The sequence below is a fragment of the Ahaetulla prasina genome, chromosome 8, assembly GCF_028640845.1.
Source record: "Ahaetulla prasina isolate Xishuangbanna chromosome 8, ASM2864084v1, whole genome shotgun sequence".
In the NCBI taxonomy this organism is placed as follows: Eukaryota; Metazoa; Chordata; class Lepidosauria; order Squamata; family Colubridae; genus Ahaetulla; species Ahaetulla prasina.
The window spans coordinates 6,869,602-6,884,595 of record NC_080546.1 but is presented as its reverse complement, the minus strand read 5'-3'; the positions used below and the strand labels follow the sequence as shown (position 1 = coordinate 6,884,595).

General features: G+C 45.3%; 1 protein-coding gene across 2 annotated transcripts in view; it reads right to left on the bottom strand.

Moving 5' to 3' along the window:
• CTNNA2 (catenin alpha 2) overlaps positions 1-14,994 on the bottom strand; it is a 698,304-nt gene that overhangs the window by 18,672 nt on the left and 664,638 nt on the right. The window contains exon 18 of one of the 2 annotated variants that reach the window (XM_058193039.1): positions 13,605-13,748. The exons of the other annotated variant lie outside the window; for it this stretch is intronic. Within the exon in view, the coding sequence (XP_058049022.1) occupies positions 13,605-13,748 (144 nt within the window). The remainder of the gene's footprint in view (positions 1-13,604; positions 13,749-14,994) is intronic. 2 annotated transcript variants of the gene reach the window in all.

Below are 14,994 nucleotides of genomic sequence, written 5' to 3'. Positions count from 1 at the left end.
TCTCCTTTGGCGACCTTCTGACAAGCGAAGTCAACGGGGAAGCCAGATTCACTCAACAACCGTGTTGCTAACTTAACAGCCGCACTGATTCACTGAACAGCTGTGGCACGAAAGGTCGTAAAATGGGGGCAAACCTGACTTAACAACTGTCTCGCTTAGCAGCGGAAATGTTGGACTCAAGATCGTGGTTGTTAAGTTGAAGGCTACGTGTAATTCGTACAATAAGGCTTATTTAGGCGGGTCTCTTCCTCGTGAAGGGCGCTCTTTCTGTTTTGCTCCAGACTTAAAATAACAACTCCTTGTTCTGACCTCAATTGGCTCATTTTTTCTTGCTTTCACTTTAAATAGGCCCCACTGCCTGCTTAATGCTTAACAACGTGGCCGGATATCAATAATGCGAAAGCTTCCCTTGTTGATTGCTAAATAAGTAATTTCTTGATTTATTTTCCTAAAGAAAATAAAATGGGCACGTCTATTTTAATGAAAAGAAGGACTAGGGGAGATGTGATATTATTATTATTATTATTTATTTGATTTTTATACCGCCCTTCTCCCGAAGGACTCAGGGCGGTGTACAGGCAGAATAAAACGAACAATACAAAATACAATTAAAACGGAATTTAAAAAACTTATTTAAATTAGCCTGAAAATTTAAAAATTTACCATACGCTAAAAAACCCCATTTAAAATTAATAAAATTTAACATTTAAAATTCAATTTAAGCCAGCCCCGCGCGGATAAAAAGGTGTGTCTTCAGTTCGCGGCGGAAAGTCCGAAGGTCAGGTATTTGGCGTAAACCTGGGGGAAGCTCGTTCCAGAGTGTGGGAGCCCCCACAGAGAAGGCCCTTCCCCTAGGGGCCGCCAGCCGACATTGTTTGGCGGATGGCACCCTGAGAAGTCCCTCTCTGTGAGAGCGTACGGGTCGGTGGGAGGCATGTGGTAACAGCAGGCGGTCCCGTAAGCCCTAAGTCTTCCGATATTTGAGGGGCTGCCACAAAGAAGAGGGGGTCCACCCAGGGATGGGATTCACTTAGCTTTGCTACTGGTTCACAAATGTGAGCGCAGGGACCACTTCCACACATGCGGAGGGCCTTCTGCGCATGCACAGAGAGTGCAAAAATGTGGATAAATGAGACGTGATGACGTCCGAACGGAATGTACCATGTTAGACAAATAGTTGTCCATCCTCTTCTTAAAAACTTCTAGTGTTAGAGCAGCATATTTGATCTGGACATTAAAAGGAACTATCTGTACATTCACGGATCTTTTAACTAGCAAAACAAAGGCTGTTCTTTGATGCCCTTGTTTGCCTGGAGTGTTATCAAATCAAGAGGCCGCGTCGAATCAAAATAGACCAAAGCCGATGCATCAAAGTGTGAGCACTGATGCTACATGCAGCCACGATCAATAGATTTGTGCCTCCCCCCCACCACCGCCTTTCGTTTCACACGGTTTCTATCAGCTTTAGGGACTTTTCTTGGACATAGTCGTTTAAATCCATTTTATCGATGGGACAATTTGTTTTCCTCCAGATACTGGAAGAGCTGGCCTTATTTTTTAAACAGCCAATTAAGAGAACGACAACTCGATCATGGGAAATTAACCACCTCGACAAATTTCTTCCCATGGTACGCGTTAGATCCGTAGGTTGAGTCCCTTTGAGCGCCGAGACCTCAGGAATTTGGTTCAAACCCAGCAACTTTGAATTAACGTTTTGAGGTATGCCACCGAGCGGGCGCTTTACAAATACGTTTTTCTCGACGGCGCTCTGTCGGTAAATTTGTAAACCGAGGAGCAGGAATTTTTGCCAGTGGTGGCTACAAAATTAGAAATGAAATCAGTGCTTGTCTTGATTCTGTTTGCGTTGTTTGATTCACCTTTAAAAGGGGAAAAAAAAAAGTACAGGTGCTTTATCCAGGGGTGGGCTTTAAAAATTTTAGCAAGGGGTTTTCTGCCTGGCTGCTGGGTGGGCGTGGCCATGGTGGGTGTGGCTTAGTCAGCCTCCTGCACCTTTCCAGACTCTGGAGGCTTTCCTCAAGCCTCTAGGAGGGCAAAGACGGCATCCCCAGGGTCTGGAGGCCCTCTGAAGGCTGGAAATGGGCCCATTTCCGGCCTCCCTGAACTTCCAGTAGGCCCGTTTTTCGCCCTCCCCGAGCCTCCGTGTGCGCCCTGCACTTACCTGCATCCAAAACGGGCCATGGAGGGACTCCTGGGCGGGGCAGGGCGGGTAGGGCCAGCCAGGAGTGGGATTTGTGGGTTCTCTGATCTGCACAGAATTTCAGCTAGAGGTTCTCCCAAACCTTCAGCAGCCCACCCTTGGTTTGATCTGGGAATAAGCCTCAGTGAATTCTATCAGCTTACATTTGAATAGGCACGATTGCAGACAGCAAATAAGCAATTTATTCAAACCTTCCCCATAAAACAGAACCTCTGTAAGTTTTGTACGACTGGTGTCGGATAGGCAAATGGGAAGGAGCGGGGAAAAACCTGCTGCCATGTTTTGTTTGCAGAGTTTGGGAGTTCACTGTTTAATTTTCTGTAAGGCAGATGTGTTCGAACCCGCACTTGTGTGCGAAGGAACCCTAATGAATTAAGAGACTCTCACTTCCAGCTCTATCTGCGGAGAGACTACATTTCACTTCATTTTTATTTAATCCCCTGCTTTTCTCCTCTAGTGAGTACTCTAGGAGGTTAGTGATATTTCGAAAGAAAAGAAAACAGGATGCAAACAATGTTAACAATAACAACAGAGGCTAACATTATTTTACATTTGAACCTTAAAAGCCTGTTGACGGAAATGCATGTGGATAGAATTTTGAAATGCTAAGAGATAAGGAGACATGGAGTCCACCCATAGTTTTCCTTCCTTCCTTCCTTCCTTCCTTCCTTCCTTCCTTCCTTCCTTCCTTCCTTCCTTCCTTCCTTCCTTCCTTCCTTTCTTCTCATACAACCTCTCTTCTTTCCTTCCTTTTTTTCCCTTTCCTTCCTCCTGCCCATAAAACCTCTCATTTCCTTCTTTTCCTTCCTTCCTTCCTTTTTTCTCACACAACTTTCCTCCCTCTCTCCTTCCCCAAACAACTTCTTCTTCTCTTCTTTTTCACACAATCTTTCTCCCTTCCTTCCTTCCTTCCTTCCTTCTTCCTTCCTTCCTTCCTTCCTTCCTTCTTTCTTTCTCTTCCTTCCTTTCTTCCTCCCTCTTTCTTTTCTTTCTATCTTTTTTCTTTCTTCCCTCCTTCCTCCTTCTTTCTTTCTTTCTTTCTTTCTTTCTTTCTTTCTCTCTCTCTCTCTTTCTTTCTTTCCTTCTTTCTACATGTGTATTTGTATGGTTGTGTGAGAAAGAATTGGCCTGGTGATGGACTCACACTCTGTTGTCCCTCCCTCCCTCCCTCCCTCCCTCTTTCCTGTTTTATATATATTTATATATTATGAATTATTTTCCAAAATTATATATTTTTATAAACAATTCAAGGCAGCAAACTTACTAATTACTCCTTGCTTCTCATATTTCCCCCACAATTAATAACCCTGCAAGATGGATCGGGCTGAATGAGAGGGACCGGTTCAAAGTCACCAGCCTGGTTTCATGCCTAAGGTGGCGCTAGAACTCACCATCTCCCGGTGATTGGCCTAAAGTCACCCGCTGGCTTTTGTACCTCAGGCAGACTAGAACTCACCATTTCCTAGTGATTGGCTTAAGCCTTAAAGGCACCCAGCTTGCTTTCATGCCTAAGATGGGACTGGAACTCACTGTGACTGACCCAAATTCACCCAGCCAGCTTTCATGGCTAAAACAGAACTAGAACTCACTCTCTCCTGGCAATTGCCCCAAAGTTACTTAGCTAGCTTTTGTGCCTAAGGCAGGGCTACAACTCACTGTCTCCTGGCAATTAGCCCAAAGTCTTCCAGCCAACTTTTCATCCCTAAAGCGGAACTAGAACTCACCGTCTCTTGGTTTCTAGCCTGGTGCCTTAACCACTAGACCAAACAGCTAAAAGAACTGAAGAAGTATATATAAAGGCAGTCAGCAGGTAACCCCAGAGGCAAAACTAATGTTCCGAGCCTTTTGTTAACCATTTATAACATGCAGAAAGTCCACAAACGGCTTTCAAATTCTGCATGAATCTTGCTTGCCTGATGGTGCTCTGCTAATAGACACTTTTCCAAAATATAGTCTTGGATGTTTTATCCCAGAATTGGTCTGTAAAGCACTTTCTAAATCCTCTTGTAAAGGTAATGAAGGAAACATAAGGAAATTATATGGATGTCTTGTTTCATTGGAGCTGCACAAAAGCTACTCTTTTGGGGGCAGCAGATGTGTCTGGAAAACAGACACCAGATTTGTGCATTGTATGATTCAAAGCACATTCAACTAACCACCTCCGTATTTCTAATTCTGACACGATGAGAAGGATGACAGGACAGGCAGAAGCAACAGCGGCAGCTGGCTGATTTGATCAGGTTTCAGATGCTAACCAGGATCTGGCTTGGTTGATATGTGGATGTGCCAATCCCAGGGTTGTAGGTTATTTAGGAAAGTCTAAAACACCTCCCCCCACCAAAAAAAAAAAAATCACACAAGGGTAAATGATTTTCATATTAACAATAGGGGCTGCCCCAAAGAAGAGAGAGTCAAGCTATTCTCCAAAGCACCTGAGGGCAGGACAAGAAGCAATGGGTGGAAACTAATCAAGGAGAGAAGCAACCTAGAACTAAGAAGAAATGTTGTGACAGTGAGAACAATTAATCAGTGGAACAACTTGCCTCCAGAATTTGTGAATGCTCCAACACTGGAAGTTTTTAAGTAGAGATTGGATAACCATTTGTCTGAAGTGGTGTAGGGTTTCCTGCCGAAGCAGAGGGTTGGACTAGAAGACCTCCAAGGTCCCTTCCAACTCTGTTATTCTATTCTATTCCAACTCAATTTCTGTACATTAAGTTAATATCTGTGGGGTGCTTGGCTCTTTCTGAGCTTAGTGATTTCCTTGCAGAAGTTTCATTATCAAACTAGGTAACTTCATCAGTGCTTAGAAAGGAGTGGACTTTGTGGAGTGCGATGATGGTGGAGGAGGAGGAAGAAGAGGAGGAGGAGGACTGTGGGGTCTTTCGTGCTCTCTGAACTTGGTGGTTTTCTTGCAGATGTTTCTTTACCCAACTAGAATAGAATAGAATTCTTTATTGGCCAAGTTTATTGGACACACAAGGAATTTGTGTTGGTGCATATGCTCTCAGTGTACATAAAAGAAAAGATACGTTCATCAAGAATCATAAGGTCCAACACTTAATGACAGTCATACAGTAGCGTACAAATAAGCAATCAGGAAACAATCAAAATATCAATATAAATCTTAAGGATACCAGCAACAAGGTCACAGTCATACAGTCATAAGTGGGAGGAGATGGGTGATGGGAACGATGAGAAGATTAATAGTAGTGCAGACTTAGTAACTAGTTTGACAGTGTTGAGGGAATTATTTATTTAGCAGAGGGATGGCATTCGGGAAAAAAGTGTTCTTGTGTCTAGTTGTTCTGGTAATATCATCAGTGCTAGAAGGGAATGGAGCTTACTCTCTGTTTATTTATTTATTTATTTATTTATTTATTTATTTATTTATTTATTTATTTATTTATTTATTTATTTATTTATTTATTTATTTATTTATTTATTTATTTATTTATTTATTTGATTTTTATACCGCCCTTCTCCCGAAGGACTCAGGGCGGTGTACAGGCAAAATAAAAACAGACAAGAAAATATACAGTTTAAAATGCAAGATTAAAAAACTTATTCTAATTAGCCTAAAAATTTAAAATATATAAAAACTAAAACCCATTTAAAATTAATAATAAAGATTTTAAAATCGATAAAATCTAAGCCAGCCCCGCGCGAATGAAAAGATGTGTCTTCAGTTCGCGGCGAAAGGTCCGAAGGTCAGGTATTTGGCGTAAACCCGGGGGAAGCTCGTTCCAGAGTGTGGGAGCCCCCACAGAGAAGGACCTTCCCCTGGGGGCCGCCAGCCGACATTGCTTGGCGGACGGCACCCTGAGAAGTCCCTCTCTGTGAGAGCGTACGGGTCGGTGGGAGGCATGCGGTAACAGCAGGCGGTCCCGTAAGTACCCAGGCCCTAAGTCATGGAGCGCTTTAAAGGTCATAACCAAAACCTTAAAGTGCACTCGAAAGGCCACAGGTAGCCAGTGCAGTCTGCGCAGGAGCGGTGTTACGTGGGAGCTACGTTTATATACAAGTAACTTGCACTGTCAGTGTTGCTAAGAGTAGTCCTGGCAGTTAATCACTGCAGATTACACCATGATTAACACTAGATCAATATTATCCCAATCAAGGAAACCGACTCAGACAAACAATCCAACAGTAATCAGTCTAACCGAGGAACCACCAAGAATGCTCCCACCAATACTAACAGGGCAAGCCACTTGTACATACCTAGAGAGCAAAGCCCCTCCCTTCTAGCACTGATGATGTTACCTAGTTGGGTAATGTAAAGTCTGCAAGAGAAGAACCAAGCTCAAGACAGCACCACAACTTCCATACGGCAATCAAGAAAACGACACGGGTGTGTCCATGGAGGCGTGAGGAATGATGCTTGAATTGAATGACACTTTAAGGTAACAGTACACATCCCAAAGTCTTTCAATGGAGTTTTGTCCAGATGACTATAGAGTTCGTGCAGAATCCCTTCTAGATGTGCAATTGGAACTTCACCGATGTTGTGGGATCAGGCTGTGGGAAGCTGATAAAGATAACCACTTGTCCAATTGTGAAACAAGCCAAACTCGATCATGCTTCAACCCCTACAGCCTTTTACACCTTAATAATAATAATAACAGAGTTGGAAGGGACCTAGGAGGTCTTCTAGTCCAACCCTCTGCTTAGGCAGGAAACCCTACACCATTTCAGACAAATGGTTATCCAGCATTTTCTTAAAAATTTCCAGTGTTGGAGCATTCACAACTTCTGCAGGCAAGTTGTTCCACTTATTGATTGTTCTAACTGTCAAGAAATTTCTCCTTAGTTCTAAGTTGATTCTCTCCTTGATTAGTTTCCCCCCATTGCTTCTTGTTCTACCCTCAGTGCTTTGGAGAATAGTTTGACTCCCTCTTCTTTGGGGCAACCCGTGAGATATTGGAAGACTGCTATCATGTCTCCCCAGTCCTTCTTTTCATTAAACTAGACATACCCAGTTCCTGCAACCGTTCTTCATATTTTAGCCTCCAGTCCCCTAATCATCTTTGTTGCTCTTCTCTGCACTCTTTCTAGAGTCTCCACATCTTTTTTTCTTCATCATCTAAAATTAATGATCTTGCCTGCTGTGACATCTCCACTTTATTTTACATATGACCTTGGCGAAAGAGGTCATTCTTTGAAGGATGGAGTTGAGAGTTTTCTCCTGATCTGTGGTCCTTCGGTGGCTTCATCCCTACCCATTAATTAGCAGCTATTTATGGTGGATGCCTCAATTTGGTCTCCAGCTCTCCTGTTGTGTCTGCGCCCCCCCCCCTGAGCCGGCCCTCCTGCCAGAAAGTGATTTGGAAAGTGAGGGGGAAGGGCCATCAGGACTTACCTCGGGAGCACCGGCTTCCCTGGCTCAGCTCCAGGAGCCAGAGATAGGCCAGGTAGAACAGATAATGAGGCCTCCATCCCCTGACTCTTCCCCCCCAGGCCACGCCTCCAGACCCAGCTGATGGCAATCAGGCCTGACTGGACCCTAGGTTTCGTAGGCAGGAAGCAGGGGTGGGGCAAGCCTAGGAAGTGCTGAGTCATGGAGCCACACCCCACAGGATATAAAGGCAGCAAGAACTGCTGTGCCTCTTCGTAGCAGGCAAATCAACTGATTAACTAAGAGCTGAAGTTTGTTCCTGGGTGACTCATCGGCGTCGAGGGAGATAACAGAGACACTTGGTAGACGCTCGCCATTCTGCTGCCAGAGCTGATAGTGCCGGCTAATTAAGCCACCACTCAGATGGAGGCGAAGGGGGGACAGAACATCTCCCTTCAAGGTTCAAAGGAAGAACTTTGCTATTCTGAGTAATAGGGCGTATTTTCAAGCAAGGTCTCCAACGAAACCCTCCCCACCAACTCCTAAGACTTGGCTCTGATGGGCGAACGTGCCTCAGTTGGCACCCAAAGTGAACGGAATAATAGAAAGGAATAAAACGGAATAAACCCTTGACTTATCCGCTTCTTCTACTGTGTTTCCTTTAGAAACTAATCCTTTCCATTTTTAAAAAAAACTTCAGTTTTCTTTTTTAATTCACAGCTTTTCCTCCTACAAAAAGAGGATCGAGCGAGACTAAAGCAACCTGGGGGGTTTTCAGTGTTTTGTGTGTGTGGGGGGAAAAAGAAATAAGACTGCGTATTAATTCTCCTTTGAATGCAAGCAGGCGATTCACTTACAATGAAGTTGCTAATCACTCAAGAAAAAAAAGACCACTAAAATCTAATTGTCTGAGACTTTCTCGAGGTACAGAAAGGAAGGCAGGTATATTTGTACAAACAAACAAATGAACAAACTGTGTGCTTGGAACAGGATATTTATTCCAGTGACAATTTTTAAAATATTTGCATTGTTTCTCTGTTGATCAGCTAACTGGGGATGGGTATTTGGGATTCAGTTTTCCCACAGAACGCAATTCCTTAAGGCGCCTTTTGGCTAGAGTGAATTATTCCTTTCCTTCTCTCTTTGATCTTTTCTAGGCATGCAAAAAAGACGTCAGAGGAATAAGTGGGATTTAAAGGTGAAATGATTAATTAACCCCTGTCCCTCAAGGAGGAATAAACATCTGAAACAATAACAAATAATTATACTGATAAGAAGTTTTATGTGCTATGCAGGGCTGACAGAAGGCAAGGGCAAAAGCATTGGGAGACCTCACCACTCCGGTTTGTTAGAAAAAAAAAAAATAAGGTGGTTAAGTGTAACTAAAATAGCCAGTTTGTTGTAGTGGTTAGGGCAGGGGTTGTGTTCTGTCCCCTCCTCAGTCCGGGAGACACGAGCGATGATTTAATTAGCCGGCAACTATCAGCTCTGGCAGCAAACTAGCCAGCATCTGCCAAGTGTCTCTGTTATCTCTCTTGATGCCGATGAGTCAACCAGGAAACCAGGAACAAACAGGACTTCAGCTCCAATTCTCTCCCTCTAGGCAGTTGATTTGCTCGCCATGAAGTGGGGTGTGGCTCCATGACTCAGCACTTCCTAGGCCTGCCCCACCCCTGCTTCTGTTGTTCCCGCCTCTCCTGCCTACGAAACCTAGGGTCCAGCCAGGCCTGATTGCCATCATCTGGGTCTGGAGGCGTGGCCTGGGGGGGGAAAAGTCAGGGGACGGAGGCCTCGTTATCTCCTCTACCTGGCCTGCCTCTGGCTCCTGGAGCTGAGCCAGGAAGGCGGTGCTCCAGAGGTAAGTCCTGATGGCCCTTCCCCCTCACTTTCCGAGTCACTTTCTGGCAGGGGGCCCAGCTCGGGGGGGCGCAGACACAACAGGTCGGCAACCGGTGGCTCTGGAGCCGCATGTGGCTCTTTCATCCCTCTGCTACGGCTCCCTGTTGCTGGTTGGCTCCACAATTGATAGGGCTTTTGGTTAGGACAGGTAGAGGAAAAAGGACGCTGTGCTAGGAGGAGACTCTATGGTGGTGGTGGTGGGAAATTGGACTTCCGGTCAGCAGAGGAAAAAGGATGCCACGCTAGGAGGAGACGATGACCGGGGAACCAGACTTCTGGTCGGCTCCAGAATTGAATGGGGGCTTCCGGTTAGGATCTTTGTGGCTCTTTGAGTGTTAAGGTTGCCCTGGGTTAGGGGATCAGGCTTGAAACCGGAAGACTGTGAGTTCTAGTTCTGCCTTAGGCACAAAGCCAGCTGAGTGACATTGGTCAATCACCAGGAGTCTGTGAATTCTAGTCTTGCCTTAGGTATGAAAACTGCCAGGGGGATTTTGAGACAATCACCAAGAGGCAGTAAATTCTAGTCCCACCTTAGCTATGAAAGCCAGCTGGGTGACTTTGGCCCAATTGCTAGGAGATGGTGAGTTCTAGTTCTACCTTAGGTATAAAAGCCAGCTGTGTGACTATCAACTATAGAAAGGAAGAGGCCAAGACCTATCACTTATGGGGTGGGGTGGGGGAAATCCCTTGCCAAGAAAACTGCAAGGACTAAACTAAGAAGTTGCAGAGTCAAAGACTAACTCAAAGGCAACCCTCCCCAAAAATAGATAAAAGAAAGAAAGAAAAAGGAAGTACCGTATCAGTAAGTAAAAAGCAAAGGTTCCCCTCACACATACGTGCTAGTCATTCCCGACTCTAGGGGGCGGTGCTCATCTCCGTTTCAAAGCCGAAGAGCCAGCGCCGTCCGAAGACGTCTCCGTGGTCATGTGGTGGCATGACTCAACGCCAAAGGTGCACGGAACGCTGTTCCCTTCCCACCAAAGGTGGTCCCTATTTTTTAACCTGCATTTTTTACGTGCTTTCGAACTGCTAGGTTGGCAGAAGCTGGGACAAGTCACGGGAGTTCACCCCATTACAGGGCACTAGGGATTCGAACCGCTGAAGTGCCGACCTTCCGATCGACAAGCTCAGCATCTTAGCCACTGAGCCACCGTGTCCCTGCATATCAGTAAGTACCATCCTCCAAAGCATCAACTTAAGTTCCTTAGCTTATCACTACCACTAGAAGGGCATACTTTGTGCCAACCTGTAGTAAGCATGCACTTGTCTCACCCATTAGCCGGAAGCAGAAGACCTCTGGCCTTATGATGGATTTGTGTTTATGTGGAGGTTGTGTATGTGGCGAACCACCTTGAGAATCCTTTGTCAGAGAAGGGCAGTAGAACAACTCCTTCTCCAAAGTAGTATATTTCCTAAGCTGAATTCAAGAAGGATTAAAAAAAAATGCCCCACATCTTTCAAACTTCACCTTCAGAATTGATTTACTTATGGTCCTTCTTCACACAAGAACATGCATTATTGTAGTTGCCTGGAGCAATTCTCAACGGGTGTGGAGGAAAACGCTTTCATTTCTTTAGTTTATCATGTTAAGTTCAGCTTGTGTTGCTGGTGATCAGCATCTTCATAACCATTATCAGCGATACTTACTGATCATACCATATTTGCAGTTCACAATTCAATAGGTAGGTATGTCTTCTTCTTCTTTTTTTTTTTTTGATGATGGCCTACAGAATGCTAATGGACATGTGTGTCGTACTTGCCTTGAGCCAAGCTATGTGACATTCACATAGCTTGGCTCAAGGCAAGTACGACACGTCGTGTCCATTAGCATTCTGTAGGCCATCATGACTAGGTGAAGACTTTTGTTGAGCCTCGTCCACCCTCCTCTCCTCAGCCGGGCCCCTCCCATCTCCTGCTATCTGAGCCAGGGACTGACAGTGAAGAAGAATGGCCTGGCATGCCTCCAGCCCCCAGCCCTGGCACCATGTCCAGACAGAGTGAGCAAACAAACCTCCCTCCTACAGCGTGTGAGCACGAAGCCAGCCACGAGCTAGACTTGCCGGCAGCTGAGGACGAAAAGACACAGTGGACAGATCCCCGCTTCCGGAGAATGGAGAGGCGACGTCAGCAAAAGGGAGGGAGGGGCAGGCCTTGTTAAGTGCTGAGTCATGGAGCCACACCCCATGGCCTATATAAAGGATCTGCTTTTTGGCATTCCTTGAGTCAGGCAAAGTCTCATCTGGTTGCTGAAGTCACACCTTGGATTCCTGCCTGCCCTGAGAACTCTGACAGGACTTTGGCAAAGCTGCAGAGGCTTCGTGGCCACGCTTGATACAGACTTCCCAGACCCGGCCGTCAGAGGAGGAGTGGGACACGATAACTTTGCTGATCCTCATGCATCTGTAGAAGAGCAGGCAGAGCTGGGGGTGGACTTAAGTGTGTCATCAGCTTAGAGTCATTACTTCGCCACAAGCGGCCCAAGTCTAACCTCCTCCTTGAATTCTGTTGACCCTTATCTGGCGCCGATTCACATTTGAACTTTATTTTGACTAGATTCCTTTGAATGAGCTCGAGCAATAAACCTTCTGACCTGAAACGTAATGTAAGGTCCCGATCCTTTGTGCCCGACATTCATCGAGTCAACTGAAGTTCGAATTTGAATCTGCGCCAGATAAGAGTCAATGGAATTTAAGGCGTGTGTATGTGATTTGCATCGCTTGGGGCAACTTAATGACTCCAAACTGATGATGCACTTAACTCTGCCTGCTCTTGTCCTACAAAATCTGATTTATAGAATAAATTTTGGTGATGGGCAGTATGCTAAAATAAAGCCAGGTGGTGACACACACTTGAAAGTAAATCAGAAAGACTGTAATTGTGGAGTCTTTCTGGCAAGAACAAAGAATGTTTATTTACAGGAAATATACATGTGTAAATCTTGTAACAATTCTGGGTACTTAGAAAGCTGATACAAGTAACAAGAGTTAGACAATTTGCAGACCTCAGCTAAAAATTAGGAATAGTGATGGCCTGTAGGCAATAAAGTGTGTATTAGATAACTCCTGGGGCATTCATTAGCCAAGACTTAGGAATAGGGACAGCTAGAGACCAATAGAACAAATTGTAGAATTATTACTAAAATGTTTATTAGATGATATTTCTTATTATCTCACCTTGTCCCGCCTTCTCTTTTAATGAAAATGTATAAAGCTTACTTAATCCTTTGTTCTTGGCATTTTGTTTTTGGCATTTTGGCCAGGAGCCCTTTTCCTTGGAGTACTCCAATAAAAAGCAATCAGAAAACCTGCACCTCGTGTCTGGCGTCCATCATTGGCTTCGGCACCAGGCTCAGACCCGAATTGGGAACAACATTGGGGACAGAACTAACAGAAGCCGCCCTGTCTGAATAACTAAAGCCAGCAGCTGCTATAACATAGGGATGGGAGAATAAATACATGAGTAGAATAGAATAACAGAGTTGGAAGGGACCTTGGAGGTCTTCTAGTCCAACCCCCTGCTTAGGCAGGAAACCCTACACCACTTCAGACAAATGGTTATCCAACATCTTCTTAAAAACTTCCAGTGTTGGAGCATTCACAACTTCTGCAGTTGTTCCACTGATTAATTGTTCTAATTGTCAAGGAAATTTCTCCTTAGTTCTAAGTTGCTTCTCTCCTTGATTAGTTTCCACCCATTGCTTCTTGTCCTGCCCTCAGGTGCTTTGGAGAATAGTTTAGAGTAAAATATACCCACAATTTTTTTTTAAAAAAGGCCTGCATTTTTCCCTTAAAACATATTGCACCCGCCGTTAAAAAATGCCCTACATGTTTCAATATTGAATTATTAATATTGGACTTAACTTCAGTCCTTAAGTTTCTTCAACAAACATTTTGGCTTGCTCCTGCCACAAATATAGATTCTTCATTTAAACGTTGGGATCATTAACCAGCATTAATTAATAAATACTCGTTTCAAGTCCAAAGCAATGCTTTGAAACCCAACGCGAGGCCCACTGAGATTCCCAGCAATTGGAAACCACGGCGCCGTTACGGATTCGAGCAAATCCCCTCCTCTAAGGAGCGCTCCCTACAACTGCGTCCGTTTTACGCTTGCGCGGAAAGGCATAGTTTAGAAACAAGGGTTTTTACTCACCATGGAGGAGTCCCCACTTCCGTTTGCAACCGTAGCGCCTTCAGCACAGGTGGGTAGGTGGGTAGAAAGTTGACTAGCCCTGCCCCCATCTATGACATCACACTCTACCTCATAAAAGGTAGTGAAAGTGCTTTGAACGCCAGTCTGATTTCCAAGAGATACAGAAAAGAAAGAGTGAGACAGAGAGAGAGAGAGAGAGAATGCAAGAGAAATATGGTGGCCGATTTGTAGGAGGAAGGAGATCAGGCCCGGGAAGGGGAAGAGGAAGAGGAAATGGAAAGGGAAGGGGAAGAGGGGGTTGTGTGCTGAAAGTGGTAGGCTCCACAACTTTCCAGGGGCTTCCATGGTGAGTTACCCTGTTTTTAGCAATGTTCTCCTTGGCTCCCTGAGCACAGGCATATCAAGACCACGATCACTGATGAGAAAGGTGAGTGACGGGAGTGATGGGCTGGGGAGCACAGGTAGTCCTCGACTTCAAACAGGTCGTTTAGTGCAGGGGTCTCCAACCTTGGCCACTTTAAGCCTGGCGGACTTCAACTCCCAGAATCCCCCAGCCAGCAAAGCTGGCTGGGGGATTCTGGGAGTTGAAGTCCGCCAGGCTTAAAGTGGCCAAGGTTGGAGACCCCTGGCCTAAGGCAAACGCCAATTTTTAGCACCTTGTTGAGGGCCATCAGGATTGGAGATATATATGGAAGTTACGATTGGCCCTAGAAAAAAGTGACTTCTGAGTGTTTTTCACCCTTGTGACCTTTGCGGCATTTCCCCCATGGTCCCGTGATTGACATTCGGATGTGGACAACTGACCAGTGCTGGGATTCAAGTAATTTAACAACCGGTTCTCTGCCCTAATGATTTCTTCCAACAACCAGTTTGCCAAACTGCTCCGAAAGTTAACAACCGGTTCTCCCGAAGTGGCGCGAACCGGCTGAATCCCACCACTGCAACTGACTCACATTTATGACGGTTGCCGTGTCCCGGGAGGGTGTGTGTGCGTGTGTTATGTGAGTCCCCTTTTGCAATCTTCCAGCAAGCAAAGTCCGTGCGGGCGGGGGGTGGGTGGGGGGAAAGCCAGATTCGCTTAACAACCGAGTTACTCACTTAACTCACTGGAGTGATTCACTTAAGGACCGTGGCAAGAAAAGTCGTAAAATGGGGCAAGACGCACTTAACGAATTTCTCACTTGGCAAGATAAATTTTGAGCTCAATTTGTGGACGTGAGTGGAGGACTACCTGTGGTCCTCAGACTTACAACCATTCGTTTAGCGACCGTTTGAAGTTACAACGGCGCTGAAAAAAAAAGGGACTTTCGAGCAATCCTCGCGCTTAAGGCCGTCGCCATATCCTCATGTTCACTGATCAAAAATCGGGTGCTGGGCAGCTGGCAGGTGT